Here is a 21,920-nt window from a genome sequence, read left to right on the forward strand (position 1 = left end):
TCCATCCAAACCGCTACCCTGCTAATTCAAGCTCTCATCCTATCCCGTCTGGACTACTGCACTAGCCTTCTCTCTGATCTCCCATCCTCGTGTCTCTCTCCACTTCAATCCATACTTCATGCTGCTGCCCGGATTATCTTTGTCAGAAACGCTCTGGACATATTACTCCCCTCCTCAAAAACCTCCAATGGCTACCGATCAATCTGCGCATCAAAACAACAATTGAACAGTTTTGTAGAAAAATGATCCCGGCAGCAGAGTGAAGTATGGACTGGAGTTGAGGGGAGACAGGAGGCAGGGAGGTCAACGAGGAGGCTGATGCAGTAATCAAGGCAGGATAGGATAAATGCTTGGATAAATGGGGAAACAGCATGGCCTAATGGATAGTGCATTTGCCTGGGAGTCAGGAGGTTGTGGGTTCTAGTCCCGGCTCTCCCACTTGTCTTCTGTGCGGCCATGGGTAACTCACTTAACTTCTCAGTGCCTCAATTACCTCGTCTGTAAAACGGGGATTAAGATTGTGAACCTTATGTGGAACAGGGACCCTGTCCAACCCAATCTGCTTGTATCCACCCCGGCACTTAGTATAGTGCCTGGAACATAATAAGCACTTAACAAATACCATAATCATTATTATTAATGTGGTAGCAGTTTGAATGGAGAGGAAAGGATGGATTTTAGTGACGTGAAGGTTGAACTGACAGGATTTGGGGACAGACTGCATATATGGGTTGAATGAGAGATGAATCAAGGATAATGCCAAGGCTATGGGCTTGAGAGACGGGGAGAATGGTGGTGTTGCCTGCACTGATGGGAAAGTCAGAAGGATAGGTTTTGAGTGGGAAGATAAGGAGTTCAGTCTTGGACATTGATTGATTGATTGATTGAACTGCAGCCCTGGCTCCATCACATGCCAGCTGTGTGACCTAGGGCAAGTCACTTCACCACTTAGAGAAGCAGCATGGCTCCATGGAAAAAGCATGGGCCTTGGAGTCAGAGGTCATGGGTTCAAATCCTGGTTCTGCCACGTCAGCCGTGTGACTTTGGGCAAGTCACTTAACTTCTCAGTACCTCAGTTACCTCACCTGTAAAATGGGGATTAAGACTGTGAGTGCCACGTGGGACAACCTGATCACCTGGTAACCTCCCCAGCGCTTAGAACAGTGCTTTGCACATAGTAAGCGCTTAATAAATGCCATTATTATGATTCCCTGAACCTCACTTTCCTCATCTGAAAATGGGGATTAAAACCTACCCCCTCCTACCTTGTCTGTGAGCCCTATACGAGACAGGGACTGTGTCCAACCTTATTTTTATAAATCTATCCCAGTGCTTAGAACAATGCTTGGCAAATAGTAAGTGCTTAACAAAGACCGTAATTTATTATTTTTGAAAATCAGCAGGAACTCTCTCCTAAGTATATAGTTGTTTTTTTTCTCTCCAATGTCTAGGAGGTGAGAGATCTGTAGGATAAGCTGCCTTGGGATTTCCTTTGGGCTGTGCTACCCAAAAAGAGCCCACCCTCTTCCCCCCCGTGCCACTTTCTGCCTGCATTACACACAGACATACACAACTGACAGTCCCGCTATGCCCCCTCCCCACTTAGAGGGTAAGTCCAGCGTACCCCATGTGGACTCAGTGACCCAGGATCTAAGAATAACTACTCGCTTCCTGCCCCCGGCTAAGCTCAGCCCCTGCTCAGGCTCCCGGGTTGACAGGCTGGCTTGCACAGCTGTTGGTGTTTGTGTTTGGAGGTCACGCTGCTCTCAGCGCCCCAAAATCCAGAGAGGGCGTCACGTGGACCAGACAGTTAGGGCCGGAAAGGAACCTGAGCAGCCTGGGATCAGTACAAAGAAGAAGAAGCAGCGTGGCTTATTATTAAATAAATAATTTATAATATGTAATTTATAGATATATACGTGAGTGCTTGTGGGGTTGAGGGTGGGGAGACTATCAAATGCCCAAATGACACAGATCCAAGTGCAGAGATGATGGCAGAAAGGAGAGGGAGCTGGGAAAAAGTTCCAGGAACCCTTCCAGGACCCCTGGGATTCCCCTATCCATTCAGGATTCATGGGGTGGCTGGCCCCCAGAGAATACAGAGAATGAATCCTCATTCTTCTTTGCTGGGAGCCCCTGTCCCCTCTTCTGGGGAGAGAAGCTGCCCTAGCTTTGATGTGTCCTTTGGACTGTATAGGACACTGGCTTGCCATCCATCTCCCAACCCCTCCCTTAGAGCAGCTTCTCCCTGTCAAACCACCTCCCTTTCCCTATTCAATCCAGGGCTCCCCTTCCCCTAGGATACCACGGAGGATCAAAGGGAGCCTCCCCTAACCCCCAAACATCCCTAACATTATGTCACTCTCCTTCACACCCACACACACCCCCTTGTCTCCCCTACCTTCCAATTAAACTAAAAAACAAACATGGAAGAGAAGGTTATCTGTCTTGATTCATTAAACCGAAAACCCCTCCAGGGCAGAGACCCCCATCTTTCTGCTCCATAAATTTTCCAATTATCCCAGTTGGACTCTGGGAGCAGTTGGTGAATGTCAGAGGTTGAAACACTGGAGGCTGAATCCAACCCAGTCCCACTGTAAACCCCCCGCCTCGCCTGCTGCAAAACTAGCGAGCTTCTCACTTTGAGAATGGACATCTGTACAGCTGTTGGCAGGAGGCTGAAACCTCTCTGTCCTTGCCTGCTCCCTCCCAGATCTCGTCTTTTGGCCTGGGGTGATCCCGGGCAGGGAGCAGGAGGCCCGGAGTTATTGGGTGAGCCAAGCTATCATCTTATTTCAAATTGGAGGGCCAGACCTCTCCAAGAAGGTTTCCAGACATGCATTCTGGCTGATGTGCTGCCTTTTCTCAGTCCTTTTTTAAAAAATTATGGTATTTTTATGGCATTTGCTAAGCGCTTACTATGCTCCATGTGTTACTAAGCATTGCGGTCTGGTCTTGTTTAATGCTGTCGAGTCATTTCTGACCCATAGCGACTCCATGGGCATATCTCTCTCAGAGCACCCCACCCCTTCTGGTAGGGTATCCATGGAGTTTTCTTGGTAAAAATATGGAATAAGTGTCCCATTGCCTTCTTCCATGCAGTAAACTTGAGTCTCTACCCTCTACTCTCTTCGGTGCCTCTGCTGCCCAGCTTAGATAAATACAAGATAATCAGGTTGGACATAGTCCATGTTCCACAAGGGGTTCACAGTCTTATTCCCCATTTTTACAGATGAGGTAACTGAGGCATAAAGAAGCTTGACTAAATCACACCTAAGATCACTCAGCAGACAAGTAGCAGAGTTCTCTGACCCCAGGGTCCATGCTCTTTCCTCTAGACCATGCAGTTTCTTCTTTAATTTACTTTACTGTCTTCCCTGATAGACTGTAAATTGTAAACTCCCCAAGGGTAGGAATCTTCTCTATTAATCCTATGGTGCTCGCCAAAGCAATTTAGTGCAGTATTTTGCACATAGTAGGAGCTCACTAAATACCATCGATGGGTAGCTTGAAAACGGCAGCCCAGGAAGAGGAGAGGGTGGAGGGGAAGGTCTATTCTGAGAGTTTTCCTGAGGGTGATGGGAGGTTACCTTAGGCAAGTCACTGCACTTCTCTGTGGCTCAGTTACCTCATCTGTAAAATGGGGATTAAGACTATGAGCCCCGTGTGAAACATGGACTTTGTCCAATTTATTTAGCCTATATATACCCAGTGCTTAGTACAGTGCCTGGCATTTAGTAAGCACTTAACAAATACCATAAAAAAAAGAAAGGTGGAGAGAGAGGCTGAGGAGGATGGTTTAGGTTGATAGATAATGAGAGGTGGTTTGGCTTAATGGAAAGAGCACAAGTAGTAGTAGTGGTTTTTATTAAGGATTTACTATGTGCAAAGCACAGTACCAGGTACATAAAATATATATACTGTGATATTTGTTAAGTGCTTACTGTGTGTCAGGCACTGTACTAAGTGCTGGGGTAAAAATAAAGGTGTCCCACATAGAACACAGACATGTGAGATAGAAGGATCTGAGTTCTAATCCTGACTCTGCCACTTGTCTGCTGTGTAACCTTGGGCAAGTCACTTAACTCTCTGTGTCACCATTACCTCATCTGTGAAATGGGAATTAAGACTGAGCTCCATGTGGGACAGGGACTGTATCCAACCCAATTTGCTTGTATCCACCCCAGTGCTTTGTACAGTGCCTGACACATAGTAAGCACTTAACAAATACCGCAATTATTATTATTATTATTATTATTATTGGGGCTCACAGTCTTAATCCCCATTTTACAGATGAGGGAACTGAGGCATAGAGAAGTTAAGTGACTTGTCTAAGGTCACACCTTAGGTCACACAGCAGACAAATGGTGGAGACAGGATTTGAACCCAAGTCCTTTTGACTCCCAGGCTCCCTAGGCCATGCTGCTTTTAGGTGAGAATTAGACATGATCCCTTGGCTCCCAAAGGAGCTCACAGTCTAAGAATAATGGGGAGAAGGCACTGGCAACAGACACCTAATGAAAAATGAAATAATATAAATATGAGAACATACACAGAAAATAAAATCAGCCAATAGAGTACTGTGGCTAGATGTATGAGAAGAAGGGAAGGTGGGTGGGGCAGAGAGACAGGGGACCTGGGTTCTAATCCCAGCTCTGCCACTAGCCAGCTATGTGATCTTGGGCTAGTCACTTACACTCCCTGAGTTTCAGTTACCTCATCTGTAAAATGAAGATTAGATATCTATGGCATAGTGGATAGAGTGCGGCCTGGGACTCAGAAGGTTGTGGGTTCTAGTACTGGCTCCCCCAATTATCTGCTGTGTGACCTAGTCATTTCACTTCTCTGTGCCTCACTTACCTCATCTGTAAAATGGGGATTGAGACTGTGAGCCCCATGTGAGACAGGGACTGTGTCAATCCAATTTGCTTGTATCCACCCCAGCGCTTAGTACAGTGCCTGGCACATAGTAAGTGCTTAACAAATACCACAATTATTGTTATTATTTTATGGTATTTGTTAAGCACTTACTATATGCTAAGCACTGTACTGAGCACTGGAGGAGATGCAAAGGTAATTCATTCATTCCATCATATTTATTGAGCGCTTACTATGTGCAGAACACTGGATTAAGCGCTTGGGAAGTACAAATCAGCAACATATAGAGACAGTCCCTACCCAACAACGGGCTCACAGTCTAGAAGGGGGATCATTTTGGACACAGACCCAATCCCACATGGGGCTTGCATTCTTAATCCCCGTTTTCAGATAAGGTAACTAAGGCACAGAGAAATTAAGTGACCTATCCAAGGTCATACAGTAGACAAGTGGCAGAGTAAGGATTGGAAACCAGGTACTTCTGACTCCCAGTCCTGTGCTCTAACCATTAGGCCATGCTGCTTCCCTCTTACATTGTAAGAACATGTGAAACAGGGATTGTGTCTGACCTACCCCAGCCCTTAGCTCAGAGTAAGCTCTTAATAAATTCTGTGGTGATTATAATTGGTAGCCTCATCCTAGAGTAGCAAACTCAGCACCCCATTCACCGGTGCCCCTTGCCCCCGTGACTCACACACACACTGAGACACTGCTCTTCTCCTCAGTGCTCCCCTGGAGAGACAATTCCACTCTCCCCCGACCCCCAAAAGAAGTTTCTCTCCTCCTTTCTCTTTCGCCTCCTACACACAACAGCAGATGGGCCCCCTAAGAGCCAGCTTGCCTCTCCCCCTTCCCTAGACACAGATCTGTTTTTCCCCAAAGCATCAAAACAACCCTGGTTTGGATCTGGTCTCTACAAAACTCAGAAGAGTAGGTGATCCAGAGAGGGCTGGAGGGTGGATTTCCAACCCCAGGAGGGAGGGTTTGAGTAAAGCCTTTGCCAGAGGTGGAAAGGGAGGGGAACTCAATCCCCAAATTCTCTATTCCCGGTGGCAGGTTGTTTCTCCAAACCTAGCAGGGAGTGTTCGAGAAGGTCTTTGCCAGAGGTGCCAAGGGAAGGGAACTTACTCTTACAATTCCCTGCCCTATGTAGCCACATCAATGAACAGGCTTATAACCCTCGTTCCCAGAGTGCTCATTTCCATTTCCAAAACTGGTCTCAGTTTCCTTTCTGTACAGCATCGACTTTCTCTGGGACAAGGGAAGGAGGCGGTGAGGAGGCAGGACAGAGGGAGAAGCAATGAGGTCTAGTGGAAAGATCCTGAGCCTGGACATCAGAGGACCTAGGATACAATCCCGGCTCTTCCACTTGTCTGCTGTGTGGCCTTGGGTAAGCCACTTCATGTCTCTGTGCCTCAGTTACCTGGTGTAAAATGAGGCTTAAGACTGTGAGCTCTCTGTGAAACAGGGACTGTGTCAACCCAGATTATCTTGTATCTACCCCAGCACTTAGTACAAGGGATTTTGAGGCTGACTCACAGTCCAGGTCTGGAACACTAAGCGTCAGTAAAAATAGAGGAGAGGAGAGAATTCTTAGCTGGATTTTATTTACTACAATGGGGCAGTAAATATCAGTTACAAAATAAAAAACAAACTTGAATGGGGAACAGAAATGTTGCATGATTTGGGAAGCCCCCCAGTGGAAACATGTCGGTTTTGTATTCATTTAACCATATTTATTGAGTGCTTACTGTGTGCAGAGCACTGTACTAAGCACTTGGAAAGTACAGTTCAGCATTAAAGAGAGGCAATCCTTGTCCACACCAGGCATCCCCTGACATGATTTGACCTTGGCACCCTATTGGAGAAGACCCTTTGGGAAATGCTCTATTTGCTTTCAGTGTCATGCCCTGTCACAATTTGAGGTTATTATTATGATTATTGTTAATAATCATAATCAAAACATTGTTAAATGCTGTGTGTTGAGAGTTGGGATAGATAACATTTAATCAGGTTGGACACGGTCCCTGTCCCATATGAGGCACACAGTCTAAGTAAGTTGTAGAGTGGGGGGCCTTGTGAAGAGGTCACCCCAACCAGGATGTCTGCCCCTGAGGGAGGCAACCTTTGGAAGTCCAGGACCTCTGAGATTGGACTCCAGCTCTGCTTCTGGGTCATGGGCAGAAAAACCCTTCCTTTGGTCAATCAATCAATTAATGGTATTTATTGATCATTTGCTGTGCACAGAGCACTGTATTAAATGTTTGGGGAAAAGTACAGTATAATAGACCTGATCCTTGTCCACAAGGAGCTTGGGGCTTAGTGGGGGAGACAGACATTAAAATAAATTACAGATAGGGGAAATAGTATAGTATAAGGCTATAATAGTCGAGTATAATGAGGGGGTGAATATCAAAGTGCTTAAGGGGTTCCCAGACAAGTGCCTAGTTGATTGTTGGCCAGGGGGTGGGGGGAATAGAAGAAAAGAGGGCTTAGTCAGTGCCTTCTCCCTAATCCCCCACCTGTGTGGCAAGAAGACTAGCCCTGATCTCCTTCCTCCTCCGTCCTTCCCAGAGCTATTTGGAGGGTAAGTGGGAAGTGGTTTGGGATTTCCAGAAGGCAGTGACTGGGGAGATGCCACAAAGGGAGAGAGAGGGAGGATAGAGACAGAAAGAGAAAGAGAGAGAGAATGAGAGTGAGTGAGTGAGTGTATGTGTGTGTGTGCCTGCTTTTGGGAAAGGGATGGAACCATCACAGAATAGCACATACCATAAAGAGAGGGGCTGAAGTCAGGTTTCTGAGGGATTTAAGGGAGTCCAGGTTTCACTCCCTTCATCAAGGGAAAGGAAACACAGAGGCCAAATGAGGCTTGTTGGGCAGACAGAGAAAAGGGTAGGATGGATGAAAAGACTGAGTTGTTTGCTTTAACCACACCGGTGGAAGGAGGGAATGTGAATTCCTGACCCCACGTGGCACTTAAATATCTTTTACAGTCTGTTGCTTCCTTCCCTCTTTAATTTACATCAGTGTCTTTCCAACTACATTGTCAGCTGTTTGAGGTCAGGGATTGTGTCCACTAATTCTATTGTACCCTCCCCAGTGCTTAGGACCAGTGCTCCACATATAATACATGCTCAATGATTAAATACTATTGACTGAAATGTGTAGGGCAAAGCCCTGGCAGAACAGGGTGGTTGGGTGCCCAAGATAGGAAACCTGGGGATTGGAGGGTGAGGGATATGAGGAGGTGGGCCCCGTCATTCTCCCTGAGCATTTAATTCTGGTTCTCTCCGCAGCTGGATCTGTTTCTTCTGAGCCCAGACTAATTCCCCACACCAGGGGAAGTTGTCCTGGAAATGACAGCATTCTAGGTTTGGAGATGATAAGGAACCAGAGGAGGGGTCGGAGGGATGGTGGTCTTTGGATGAGTTTGTGTGGACAGATGTGCCTGGGTGTGCTGTTGGGGAATCTGTGGGAACGATCATGGCTGTGGGTGGTGGATGTTTCTGTGTTAGCATGTGGGAATGTGGATGGGTGTGGCCCATGGCGGAATAAATGACCGAGTGAGAGTCTGGGGAGATACCCAAAAGCGGGGAAGGGGAGATCTCTGGGTCCTTGTTTCAGTTGAGAAAGGGTGAATTTGTGTGTGCCCAGGGGTCTAAGGAAATTGCAATGTCTTCAATGTGTGTTAGGATGTATAAAAGAATAATTACTGTATTTGTTAAGCAATTATTATATGCCAAGCTTTGTACTTAGTTCTGGGTAGCTCAAACACAGACCCTGTCCCACGTGGGGCTCACAGTCAAAAGGCAAGGGAGAACAGGTATTTCGTCCCCATTTTACAGATGAAAAAATGGAGGCCCAGAGAGGTTAAGTGATCTGTCCAAGGTCATATAGCAGGCAAGTGACAGAGCCAGGATTACAACCTAGTCTTATGCTCGTTCCACTAGGCTATACTGCTTATCTGTGTGTCTGGGTTTGTGCCTAGCTATTAATGATGGAAATTTGTGTCTCGGCCAGTTTAAATGAATGGGTATTTTTATCTGCATCTGTGTGTCAGTGGCCTTCTGTATGCATCTGTATGGGAGCATGGATCCTTGGAGGTGTGTGTCAGTGGCTGAGTCGATGAACTCCTTGAGGGCAGAATCATGTTTACTCTGTTGTACTCTCCCAAGTGTTTAGTACAGTGCTCAGCAAACTGTAAGTGCTCAGGAGATACCACTGATGGTAATGAGAAATAGCATGGCTTAGTGGATAGCACATGAGTCTGGGAGTCAGAAGCTTAGGGGATCTAATGGAAGCAGCGTGGCTCAGTGGAAAGAGCACGAGCTTGAGAGTCAGAGGTTGTGAGTTCTAATCCTGGCTCTGCCACTTATCAGCTGTGTGACTTTGGGCAAGTTACTTAACTTCTCTGTGCTTCAGTTACCTCATCTGTAAAATGGGGATTAAAATGTGAGCCCCATGTGGGACAACCAGATTACCCTGTATCTACTCCAGTGTGTAGAACAGTGCTTGGCACATAGTAAGTGCTTAACAAATGCCATCATTATTATTATTATCTAATCCTGGCTCTGCCACTTCTCTGCTGTGTGACCTTGGGCAAGTCACTTCACTTCCCTGGGCCTCAGTTTTCTCATCTGCAAAATGGGGATAGGGACTGTGTCTAATCCGATTTCCTTGTATCTACCCCAGTGCTTAGTGCAGCGCCTGACATATAGTAAACGCTTAACAAATGCCATTATGATGATGATGATCTGCACTGTAACTTAGGGCCAGAATGTTATGCTCTGAACTGGTGCACCTGGTGATTCAGTCCCCACTTACTGAACATGGCCCCAGCTGACCATTCCCAGTGTAAAATTAAGGTTTGATTGGGAGGCATAGGCTGTTTGCCAGTGGGAGTTTTTATGTGGGCATAAGTGTCTGCATGTGTGTGTCCCTCTGGTAATATCTATGGCAGTTTCATTATCTGATCTCCCTGGAGGCAGGATGACAACAAGCACAAGAGGTGGACAAAACAGTGCTTCCCCTTCTCAGCTATCTGTCCTTGGGGAGCAGAGCCTGCCTGCAGAACTGGGGGGCTTCACTCCAAAGCCCCTTCAGGCCTGTAACAATAGGGCCAGCTCTTCAGAGGTGGGCAGAGTTGGGGACCTCTGTCCGGGTCAGAGTGACTCCTGTCCTGTCACCAAGGAAGGGGATGAGTGTGACTGGAGAATAGACACAAGGGGTCCAGGGGTCAGGTATCAGGGGGTGGAGATGAGGGAGGGTGATGTGATCCCAATGGAAAGGGTGGAGAGAGGAGAGGAGCCGCCAGATGTGGGCTTCAAGGGCTAACTATTCCCACTGTCCAGAGGGAAGACATGTTTTAATCTCTCCCCTGGATGTGAGCCCCAAGCATCTCTGATCACATCCCTGACCCACCAACCCCAGTTGGTCACATGGCAGGACTGGGATCACCGCCCTGGGGGGAATCACATGACCACACACTTCCCAGCCGACTGTTTCAAGTCCTCCAGTGTGGCCTGGGCCCTGTCCTTGATGGAATCAAGGTCCAGGGTGGGAATGCTGGCCAGCTGGCCAATGACTGAGTTCTTCTCCTCCTCCTCGTGGTCCCCCTCAATCATCTTGGCCAGCTCCTTCGGCAGTTCCACGTCACCCCCGGCCAGTTGAATCTGGTTATCGTCCATCTCATTCTGCCAAGAAGAGATTGGGGCAGGGTTGGGGAAGGAGCAAGAAGAGTCAGGAGTAAAGAGGTGAGAGGGTCCTCATTCAGCTAGAAGGGCGGGGGGACCTGGACTGGCTTCTCAAGATTCTGGGCAAGTTGTCTCCCATCGGTGCCTCAGTATCCCCTTCAGGGAGGCAAGCAAACCGCTGACGTCCAGGGAAGGGGGTCCTGCACCCCAGCAGAGCTCAGAGTGGAACCCCCATTCTGTTCATGTTGAGCATTAGATCACATCTCACAGCATCTAAATAGAAGTCTTTGAGAGACCGTTGAAAACTTAGAAAAAGATACTTTTCCCCTTCTCCTGTTCCTTCCTTCCTTTCTTCCTTCCTTCCAGGGCTATCCTAAGGATTTAAGCTACTGCTTTGGGAGACTCTAAAGAGAATAACCAAGGCCCACTGACTCTTCCTTCTCTCACTATCCTCCTATCCCTCTCCTGTTCCCACACACTGGATTTCCTTGGAGGCAAAAACCTCCCATATGTGTGTGCTGTGATGCTTAGGGTTAAAGCATCCATTCAACACCAGAAACCATAAAAGGTAAGTCTGGAAAATCAGTTAAAAATTCTAAAAAATGGGGCTAGGCCTTGAAGAAATTAGGCTGCAAGAAAGTAGCACTTAGACTGCAAGTTCAATGTGGGACAGGGACTGTGTCCAATCTGATTAATTTGTATCTGTCCCGGTGCTTAGGACAGTATTTGACCCATAGTAAGTGCATAACAAATAATAATAATAAAATACAGAATGGATACTCCATCCCACCTCTCTAGGTCTGCTAATCTTGGTCATTAGAAATGACAGCCCTCCTGGAGGGCTGAGGAGGGGCACAGTCAGAGGACTGAGACAGTGTCTTGGAGGCAATGTTGTTTTGATCTCTCTGCAAGAATGGTTAATATGAGTCCAACTCCCAGACAAGCATTCTCTGTAGGCCAGCCTCTCTATGCTTGGGGATGCTCTGGTTGGTGGGAGAGGGAAGGAGAGAAGACCTGGAGGCCCAGGCTGTCGGGTTCTCCCACCATCCCCTGTCCTGCTCACCTTTGGCAGCCGGTACTTGTCTCGGAAGTGACTCCGCAGTGTGGCCCGCTCTGCTTTCCTCTGGGCGAAGTGGGCATCCCGCTCCATCCTGGGGTTACAGTGAGGAGAGGAGGAGTTACAGGGGAAGGAATGGAGTGGGTTCCTGGGAAAGTGGGGTGGATGATATGCAAAAGTCCCCAACCATTTACCACTTGGTCCAGTGGTTCCTTACCCTGCTCCTCTTCCCCTTCACACCCACCCCTAACTTCCCACCTAAAATCTGAGCAACTCCACACCGGATTCTTCTTCCCGAGAGCTGGACAGGGGAGGGGATACAGGTCAGGGCTGGAGGCAGCAGGGGTTGGGGAGTTTGGAGGAGTGAAAGTGATTGGTCCTTCTTTTTCCAATCCATTCTAGCTCCCATATGAGCTCCATAATATTAATAATCGTAATCCTAACCAATATGGTATTTGTTGAGTGATTACTCTAGGCCAAGTACTGTACTAAGCACGGGGGCAGATACAAGATCAGGTCGACCACCGTCCCTACCCAACATGGGAATCATAGTCTAAGTAGGAGGGAGGACATGGGAGCAACTTCATTGTGTTCTGGAACTAAACAGACACAACAATAAAACACCAAAGAAGTAAATTCAGTAGTGTAAAGCAAGATCCATGTACTGCTTTAAGGTCACCTCTTATTCTTACTTACTTAGACTGTGAGCCCCTTGTAGGATAGGGGCTGTATCCGACCCGATTACCTTGTACCTACCATAGTGCTTAGAACAGTACTTGACACATAGTAAGTGTTTAACAAATACATTATTGTTATTATTATTATTACCAAATAACTGAAAATAACCCCCCCCAACTCCCTCTCTTCTTTCAGGGGTCCCTCATTTCCATGCCCATCCCACTAAGACGGGATCTTGACTCTGCACTCCTGGGAAGCGTCCTCGGCTATAGGTATGATGACGGGTGAAGGAATCGAGACTATTTAACACGTTTGCAGAGGATGCTAAATTGGGCAGCATTGCTAACACCCTGGAAGGCAGGGATAAAATTTAAAGTGATCTTGATTGTTTTTTTTAAAAGCTTTCAAAAACTGGATGATATGCAAAAAGACAAGTCTAAGATGGTACTTTAAGGACAGGAATGCAGGGTGGGTAGGCAGAAATATAGCAGAAAAAGATCTGGGGGTCGTAGATGACTACAAGCAAAGGAGTTCCAAAATGATGCCATTTGGATCTGGTAATTCAATGGGATGATGATGACTGGGCTGGACCTCCAAGAGTAGACCCGAAAGTGGTGTGGCATCTGGGCTCTAATCCTGGCTCCACCACTTACCTGCTGTGCGACCTTGGGCAAGTCACTTAAGATCTCCGTGCCTCAGTTACATCATCTGTGAAATGGGGATTAAGGCTGTGCACCCCATTAACTATATCCAACCTGTCTACCCCAATGCTTAGAACAGTGCCTGGAACATAGTAAGTGCTTAACAAATATCATAAAAAAGAGTACCATCCTGGGGAGTTGGGTGGTAATTTAGCGGCACTCTGGATAAAATCAGACTCTTACTAGGGTGCTGGGTTCAATTTTGGTCACTTTTTTATAATGATGTGGAGAAGCCAGAGAGGATCTGGGAAGAGCAACGAAAATAATTTAAAAAAATAGAAAGTGGGTCTTTGAATGAAAGATAAAGGAATTGGGATTGTTCTGCCTAGAGAAGAGAAAGTAAAGGGGCCACATAACCACCTTCAATAATAATAATAATTATGGCACTTAAGCACTTACTGTGTGCCAAGCACTTTTCCAAGTACTGGGGTAGATAAAAGTTAATCATATTGGACACAATATCTGTCCCACATGGAGCTCACATTCTTAATCCCCATTTTACAGATGAGGTAACTGAGATCCAGAGAAGTTAAGAGACTTGCCCAAGGTCACAGCATACATGTGGCAGAGTCAGGATTTGAACACAGGACCCTCTGACTCCAAGGCCCTTGTTCTATCCACTAAGCTATACTGCTTCCCCTTAAAAGTTAGGAAGATTTTTCTGCTTGCTCTCCAGGTCTTCAAAAGACTGATTGAGGGGAATTCAATCAATGAAATTTATTGAGCATTTACTATATGTAGAGCCCTGTATTGAGCACTCATTGTGTGTACAGCCCACTTAGAACAGTGCTTGGCACATAGTAAGTGCTTAACAAATACCATTATTATTATTATTATTTAGTGTTTTTGAGAGCATAATACAACAGCACTTACTGTCTAGAGGGGGAGATCTGGGTGGAACATGGAGAGAATTCATGAACAGGGGTCAAAACTCTGGAACAGGCTATCAAGAGAGGTGGTGAGTCTCCTGAAGATCATTAACGAAAGAACAGTAAACTGTCTGTCCTGGATGGTTTAGTTATTTCCCTTCCAGAAGGCAAGAGACTAATCAATATTAAACCTCTCAAGGGTTCCCTCAAGGAGTCCACAAACTCAGTAGAGTGCCTGCATCTGGCTCCTTACATGAGCCATGAACCCTGTTTCACAGCACCGTGTATCTGTCTGTCTCTCTTTCTCTCAAAAAACCCTTTCCCCCATCCCTCCTTTGATTCCAGGATTGTACAAGTCATCCCAACTGTAATCCTGGGATGATTTAAGCCACTAAAGCATCTGTAATGGAGAACAAATGGGAACTTCGCTTTAGGAAAAATCTAAACTGGGGGAAAAAAAATCCTTCATTAAACTCCAAGGTGACATCTCATTAGACTTCTCCTTCTCACACCTCGAGTCCCTTCAGATGTCCCTCTTCTCTTCCTTCCTGGTAGATCTGGGCAATTTTTTTTAAACCCCGGGAAGCAGTTACTTCATTATATAAATCAGGGGCATTGGTTGTAAGAGTTACCCCTCAGACATAAGTGCAAGTGGTCTTCGGATACATTTTACAACGAAAGAAGTCTGGGTGTCAAGGTCAAGATTGTAAATTCTTTGAGGGCAGAGGCCATGTCTCCAACTTAATTGTACTGTCTTAAGAGTTTCAGTGTTCAATGCACAGTAGGCACTCCATGAATATTATTGATTAATTGATGAAGAATGGATGGATCACCCCCAGGAAATTACTGGGGTTTGCAGAGAGGGGAGAGCAATGGGCTCAGAAGATAGAAAACCAAAGCCCTGGTGGGAGCTATCCATCTCAGGGGAGAGGCATGGGCAGAACTTGCCCTCCTTATCTCTCTAAATTCTACTTCTAAGGCCTCCTCTGCGGGGGCAAAAGGGTGTAAAGGGAGCTAAGCAATGAAAGGAGAGAAAGAGAAGAGAGCAAAGAAAGAAAGATAAAGTGAGCCTAACCAGGTAGTGCTATAGCGAGATAGGTTGTGGGTGGAATTGGTTTAGAGTCCTGGATGAAATCAATTCAGGGGAAGAGGATGACGGTCAGGAGGGATTGTGTCTGTGTCTGGCCCTATTTCTATCTGTGAATCTATCCTTCTCTTCTCCCTCCCCACTTCCCTCCAGTCTTTTTCAGTGTCCATCTGGCTTTCTCTCTCTCTCGGTCTTGCCCACTCTCTGGCACTAGAAACCCCAACCACGGAGCACCTGTTAGGAAAACAATTCCGGCCGCGTTCAGAGCAGATTAAGGGATTACAGATTTCATTAAAAATGCATTAGGGAGCTCCTCTGATCCCCTTCTGTCTCTTTCCTCCCGTCTAAGGGGTTTTCCACTCTACCTCCTCACTCCAGGGAATCCCAGGCCTGAGTCCGGACTGAGGAAAACCCGGGGACCTAGGGGGAGAAGAGGGGTTAGGGTTGGTCTCTGAGTCTGGAATTCTGAGTTGGGAATTCCCCCAACTCCCTCTCCAGCATCCTGGCTCCTTTCCCCGCTCTCTTATCTCTTCCCCTCCTTGAGCCCCGTCCTTGGCCACCTGGGGGTCAGATATATGACCCCCCAATCCCCAGGGTTCCCCAAAGCAGAGAGAAGAGTTGAGGTTCAGAAACCCAGAGGTGGGAGGTGGGGGGAAGGTAGAGGGGAAAGCCAGACCCGAGCAGATTTGGGGCGAGGGTTGCCCCTTACTCACTTCTCCTCCACCAGCTGCTTCTGGTACTCTTCGTACTCCTCCCTGGACATGCCGGCAGCCTCGGCCGGCGACTTGTCTCCTTCCCCTTTCTCCTCGCCGCTCCCCAGCCCCCCGGTGAGATTCTTCAACTGGCCCCCCACCATGGTCTTCACCATGAACGCCATGGCTCTCCGAGAAGCTGCGGGGTCCCGGGGGGCGAGTGAGCAGAAGTGGGGTGCCCCCGGGGTTGTGGGTGGGCAGAGTCCGCTCGGCACTGAGCACCAGGTGCCGGAGGATAGCTCCGTCTGGCTCCTCTCGGCTCCGATCCCTCGCAGGTTTCAGCCCCAAGAGCCCGGAGGAGGGATCCGCCCGGAATCCCCCCACCCCAACGCCCCCCGACACCCAAGCCAGGCCTGGGCTACGCCCCCGCGGAGACGCCCACTCCCTCACCACCCTCTCTGCCGCCCTTCTCCAGGGACCCCCAAACCCCCCGACTGCCTTTGAAAGAAAGATGTGGGGCTTTCAGGGGTCCCCAGGAGCTCTCCCTCCCATTCTCCTGCCCCGCCTCCCTCGTAAGCCCCTCCCCTACTTTAAAATCGGGGAGGAACAGATGACGGGGGATTAAGGCTGGAGGGAGTTTTTGCACCCCGGGCGCAGGGAGGAAGAAGAGGTGTGAGAAGGCTTTTTGGCTTGGCCTGGTGGGACAGCGAGACTTCGGCCAAAAACGGGGAGACTCGAGCCCCAGATACAAATTTCTTGGGTCTGGAGCCTAGTCCCGCCTAGCCCACTCCACTCCTACCCAGCTAAACCCTAATCTAGCCCAATGCAGTCCAGCCCAACCAAACCCACTCCAACCTAGTCTTCACTGACCCAGCCTAGCTCAGATGGCCCAGTCCAATCCAACATGGCAAAGACCAGCCCAATTCAGTTTAGCCAACTCCAACTCAGCCTTCACAGACCCAGTTCAATCCAGCCCACTCTAACCCAGCCTAGCCAGCCCAGCCCACTCCAACCCAGCCTAGCTCAGATGGCCCAGCCCAGTCCATCCCAACCCGGCCGGCCCAGGCCAGTTTAATCCAGTCCAACTCAGCCCAGTACACTCCAATCCAGCCCTCACTGACCAGATCAGTCCATCCCAGCCCAGCTCAGCCCCAAACCACACTAGCCTCTCTTCTCCACCTCTGACCCTTGGCCCGACTCTAGCACCTTATCCAAGACAAATTCCAAGGAACTTATCCAATGTGCATTCTTCACTTTCCATCCCTCACCTCCTAGGACAGTGAGAATATCATGTCTTAGAAAAGCCCATAGGAGGTGAAGAGATCTACCTGTAGCCTAAAAGGAAACTGAAGCATAAAGCAAGAAAGTCAGAAACCAATACGAGGCAGGGACCTCAGCCCAACAAATATCTCACTCCACCTATTCATCCCTAAAAAGAGTTAAGACTTGGAGGCCAGCTGCTCCCCAGCTGCTGTGGCCATTTGATAGTCTAGACTCCTCCACTTTCCTCTTGACTCCTGTTTCCTGCTGGGCCTTCTCATTCCACTAATCAAATTCCAATATCCTGAGCAGGTAGATAGAACCAAAGGGCAAAAACAGTCATGGCAGGAGGGAGACTAGGCAAAAATTCTCACAACAAGAACCTGCAGGAGGCTCCTTTACCCTACTTGGAAACCCTAGAAGAACGGGAATTCTTAGGGGAGAAATTCTCTCCAGTGAAACGTGAAAGACTGTTAAACACTTCTATGTCAGTCTTCCTTTTGAGAGGGTAAGAAAATGTGTCATTTCTAATTCCCAAGTGCTTAGTACAGTGCATGGCACTCAATGGCTACTCAGTAAATGCTGTTACTACCACTCCTAGACTGATTGTTATCCCAAAGTAGCACAAAAAGAAATGGGTTTAAATTGCAGCAGAAAAGATTTAAGTTAAATTCCAGAATTGACCTAACTGGGCAATAATAAAAATAATAATAGTGGTATTCATTAGGCACTTACTATGTACTGAGTACTGCACTAAGCCCTGGGGTAAGTACAAGAAAATCAGTCCCTATCCCACATGAAGGAACAACAGGTACTGAATCTCCAGTTTACAGTTGAGGAATCTGAGGGACAGACAGTGACTTCTTCAAGGTCACACAACAGACAAGTGGTGGAGTCAAAATTAGAACCCAGGTCCTCTGACTCCCAAGCCCATACTCTTTCCACTAGGTCACACTGGAAATGTTAGTAGCAGTGGGTTGGGGTTATGGAAGGCGTTTATAACTCCTGTTCTAGAAAGGTTTAAGAACAGGTTTATATCCCTCCATTACCCACACATTTATAGTTGCATAAATCCAGTATAATATAAATAGGAGACATATATATATATGTATATATATATATGACTATATATATATATATATAAAGAGAGAGAGAGAGAGAGAGAGAGATTGAGAGTGCTCACAGGTCTAGTCTTACACAGAGACAGAAGAAGCAGGATGGCTCAGTGGAAAGAGCCTGGGCTTTGGAGTCATGGGTTCAAATCCCGGCTCTGCCAATTGTCAGCTGTGTGACTTTGGGCAAGTCACTTCTCTGTGCCTCAGTTACCTCATCTGTAAAATGGGGATTCAGACTGTGAGCCCCCTGTGGGACAACCTGATCAACTTGTAACCTCACCAGCGCTTACAACAGTGCTTTACATATAGTAAGTGCTTAATAAATGCTATTATTATTATTACTATTATTACTAGATGACCCCTTGAGGTTTCTCGCCAATTGCTCCTCTAGAGAATCCACTAGGACATTTGGACACTTTCCTCTTAAAAACAGAAAAGGAGCATTATAAAAAGAGATGCCCCAGAAAATAACTAAACCGTAGGAGAATCCAGCTCCATGGGTGTGGAGAAAATCTTTGTTCTGCTTGCCCGTTTTATCTCCATTGGCTCTCATCATTCTCCCTCCATCCTTTTATTGTCAATCGGCAGAATGGTTATTTTGATGGATTTTCTGGGCTTTGAGTCCCCAGACTGAGCTCTATCCCAGGATGGGAGACCCAGGTTGAAAGAGGCCAGGGAGATTGGCTCCCCTACATCCCTCCCCCCACACCCCCATCCTTAACCACCTTCCCTAACCCTCACAAGCTTTCAGCACAAACTGAGAGGAGAGCAAAACCTCTCTGGAATGAGGCTGGTGTTTTTGGAAGAAAACTCCTTACCCCACCCCTCTGCTGCTGCCAGATTCAGATCCTTGGGCATCTGCTCCTGAGAGGAAGTGGCAGCCTTCAATGGGAATCAGCCTTCTGTTGGGAAGGAGGGTTGGGGAAAAAGCAAGCTGCAGCTCCATAAATTTGAATTCCCTCCCCTTGGAGAGAGTGGGTGTGCAGGAAAAAGACACACAATGTGCAGAGAGCCCCGGCCATGCTGTGACTGACCCCGCTTCAGAAATCCTGACCAGAAACATTTCTAGAGTTCAGGGAAGGGGAAAGAGGAAAGAAAAGATTCAAAGAGACAACTCCATTCTGCCCTAAATCTGTTCTGAGCGGGCCCCAGTGGAAGAGAGCATCCATTTCACCATCAGCTCAGTGGAGAGGAAAAATCATTTTTTTTGTATTGTTTTGTTTTTCCTGGAGTAAATATAGTCACAGCCCGGGTCCCCACCTTGGAGGATTCTGGAGGATTCTTTCTCTTTGTTGAATTATCTCCTGTTAGAAGAGTCGCTTGAAGCCATCTTTATTCTTTATCCTGCCCCAGACAGCCAACAGGGGAAGCAAAGGGGAGAGGTTTCAGAGGCTACTCCTTTCAAAATCTACCCCCTCCATGTGTGCCTCCCACCCCAATTCCCATCTTATTAAAACAATTCCCCCCTACTTTTCTTCCCTCCCTCCTTCCCTCATCCAATCACTCTTCCCCTCTGTTTTCAGTCTGAACCATGTTTCTCTTTCCCTAAAATCCCCTCCCTGATCCCACAGTGCATGACACTATTCCAGGGCTTAGTACAGTGCTTGACATATAGTAAGCACTGTCTATTCTAGTGTTTAGCACATAGTTAAGCACTTAAGAAATATTATTATTATTTCCTTTCTCTCTTCTCTCTTCCCACTCCCCTTCGCTACTCTTCTAACTCTACCCTTTACTAAAGCTTCAGTGCCAAGGCGGTAGCCAAAAGGAAAGCATGATGGGAAGGGGTGGAGTCTCCTTTGCGGGCTCCTCCTCTCCCTCCTTTCCCTTAACTGTGGGAGTCCCTCAAGGTTCAGTTCTCGGTCCCCTTCTATTCTTCATCTACATTCATTCCCTTGGAGAACTCATTCATTCCCATGGCTTCAACTACCCTCTCTGTGCAGATGATACCCACATCGACATCTCCGCCCTGATCTCTCTCCCTTTTTCAAGGCTCACATCTCCTCCTGTCTTCAAGACATCTATACTTGGATGTCCTCCTATCAGCTCAAACATAACATGTCCAAAAACAGAGTTCCTTATCTTCCCTCCCAAATCCCATCCTCTCCTGACCTTTCCAGTCACTGTAGATGGCACAATCATCCTTCCCGTCTCACAAGCCCAAAACCTTGGTGTCATCCTTGACTCCGCTCTCTCATTCAACCCACATATCCAATTCATCACCAAATCCTGTGCATCTCACCTTCAAAACATCACTAAAATCTGCCCTTTCCTCTCCACCCAAATCACCACCATGTTAGTACAATTACTTATCCTATCCCTCCTAGATTACTCCATCAGCCTCCTTTCTGACCTCCTGCCTCTTTCCACTTCAGTCCACTCCACTGCCTGGATTATCTTTCTACAGAAACATTCAGAGCATGTCATCCCCTTCCTCAAAAATCTCCAGCAGTTGCCTATTCACCTCCGTATCAAACAAAAAGTCCTCACCATTGGCTTTAAAACACTCCGTCACCTTGCTCCCTCCTACCTCACCTCTCTTCTCTCCTTCTACAACCCAACCTGCACACTTGGCTCCTCTGGCACTAACCTTCTCACTGTGCCTCGTTCTTGCCTGTCTCACCGCTGACCCCTGATCCACATCCTAGGTCTGACCTGGAATGCCCTCCCTCCTCAAATCTGCCAGGCAATTACTCTCCCCCTCTTCAATGCCTTACTGAAGTCACATCTCCTCTGAGAGGACTTCCCAGACTGAGCCCCACTTTTCCTCATCTCCCACTCCCTTCCGCATCACCCTGACTCACTCCCTTTGCTATTCCCCCTCTCCCCACCCTACAGATGTATAAATCTGTAATTCCACTTATTTATATTGATGTCTGTTTACTTGCATTGATGTCTGTCTCCCCCCCTCTAGACCGTGAGCTCGTTGCGGGCAGGGATTGTCACTCTTTATTGCTGTATTGTACTCTCCCAAACGCTTAATACAGTGCTCTGCACACAGTAAGTGCTCAATAAATACAATTGAATGAATGAATGAAAAACCCAGGACTGCTCTTGAGCTGTAAGCAGCAAATTACCCAGATGGGAACCAAGGGCAACTTCAGCCAATCAGTCAAGGATCATGTGGGGAAGGGGGCTCTCCAGCCCCAACACCTACCTAAAAAGCACGTAGTAAAAGGCACATCCCGTCTGGATCAGAAGAAACAAGAGGAAGATGCCCTGGGACAGGCATGGAGTCCCCAGGAACCTGGATTGGCAGTGCACCTTCATCGCCTTCTTCTACAGGGGAAGGATTTGGGGAGCGAGACTCAGCCTTGGGAAAGGGAGTTAGGGGAAGGGGTTCCAGGACACGGAATCGAGGGAGATGGGGTTGGGGTGGGAGAGGAGCGGGGCTGAGACTCCCAGGTTCTCTGGCCCCCCTTCAGCTGCACTTCTGGCCAGTACATAATAAAGACTCCTCTTTGACTTCCTTTCTAGCCACTTTGGGTCTGAGCAGCTGGGAAAAACAGAGGACTGAGTCCCTATGACAGGAAGAGAGAATCTAAAGACATACTGACACAGAGAGAGGGAGATAGGAGCCTGGAGAGAGATAGGCAGAGGTTACATCAGGGAGGCAGAAAGCCCAGTGTCAGAGATCCAGAAAAGGCAAAGAGACAGCAAGATAAAGAAGCACAAAGAAAGCTTTAGATATGGAGAAGGAAGAGGACCCAGTGGTAGCAGATAGCATGGAAAAGAAACTAGCTAAAGACGGAGAGGGCTGGAGTGGGGCAGAGAGAAAGTGTGAGAGGGAGGGGGAGGGAGGGGAAGGGCAAAGAGGGGGAGAAGGATGGGAACAAAGGGAAAGAGAAAGGAGAGTATGGGTTCTGAGCAGAGGAACAGTTTTTTTCTTT

General features: G+C 47.6%; 1 protein-coding gene and 1 long non-coding RNA gene across 2 annotated transcripts; both read right to left on the bottom strand.

The window, feature by feature from the left end:
• Nucleotides 1-10,227: 10,227 nt before the first annotated feature.
• On the bottom strand, nt 10,228-15,973 carry CPLX3 (complexin 3). The gene is made up of 3 exons (XM_038767449.1): nt 15,677-15,973; nt 11,635-11,722; nt 10,228-10,571 (listed from the first exon to the last, which is right to left on the bottom strand). Exons 1-3 carry the CDS (start codon nt 15,838-15,840, stop codon nt 10,350-10,352), a joined length of 474 nt encoding a protein of 157 aa, XP_038623377.1. The 5' UTR covers nt 15,841-15,973; the 3' UTR covers nt 10,228-10,349.
• A 3,238-nt stretch (nt 15,974-19,211) lies between these two features.
• On the bottom strand, nt 19,212-21,304 carry LOC119945686. Its single transcript, XR_005456322.1, has 2 exons — nt 21,188-21,304; nt 19,212-19,374 (listed from the first exon to the last, which is right to left on the bottom strand). It is a non-coding gene; the product is annotated as an uncharacterized LOC119945686 (long non-coding RNA).
• Nucleotides 21,305-21,920: the final 616 nt, after the last annotated feature.

This window comes from Tachyglossus aculeatus, chromosome 26, assembly GCF_015852505.1.
Source record: "Tachyglossus aculeatus isolate mTacAcu1 chromosome 26, mTacAcu1.pri, whole genome shotgun sequence".
NCBI lineage: Eukaryota > Metazoa > Chordata > Mammalia > Monotremata > Tachyglossidae > Tachyglossus > Tachyglossus aculeatus.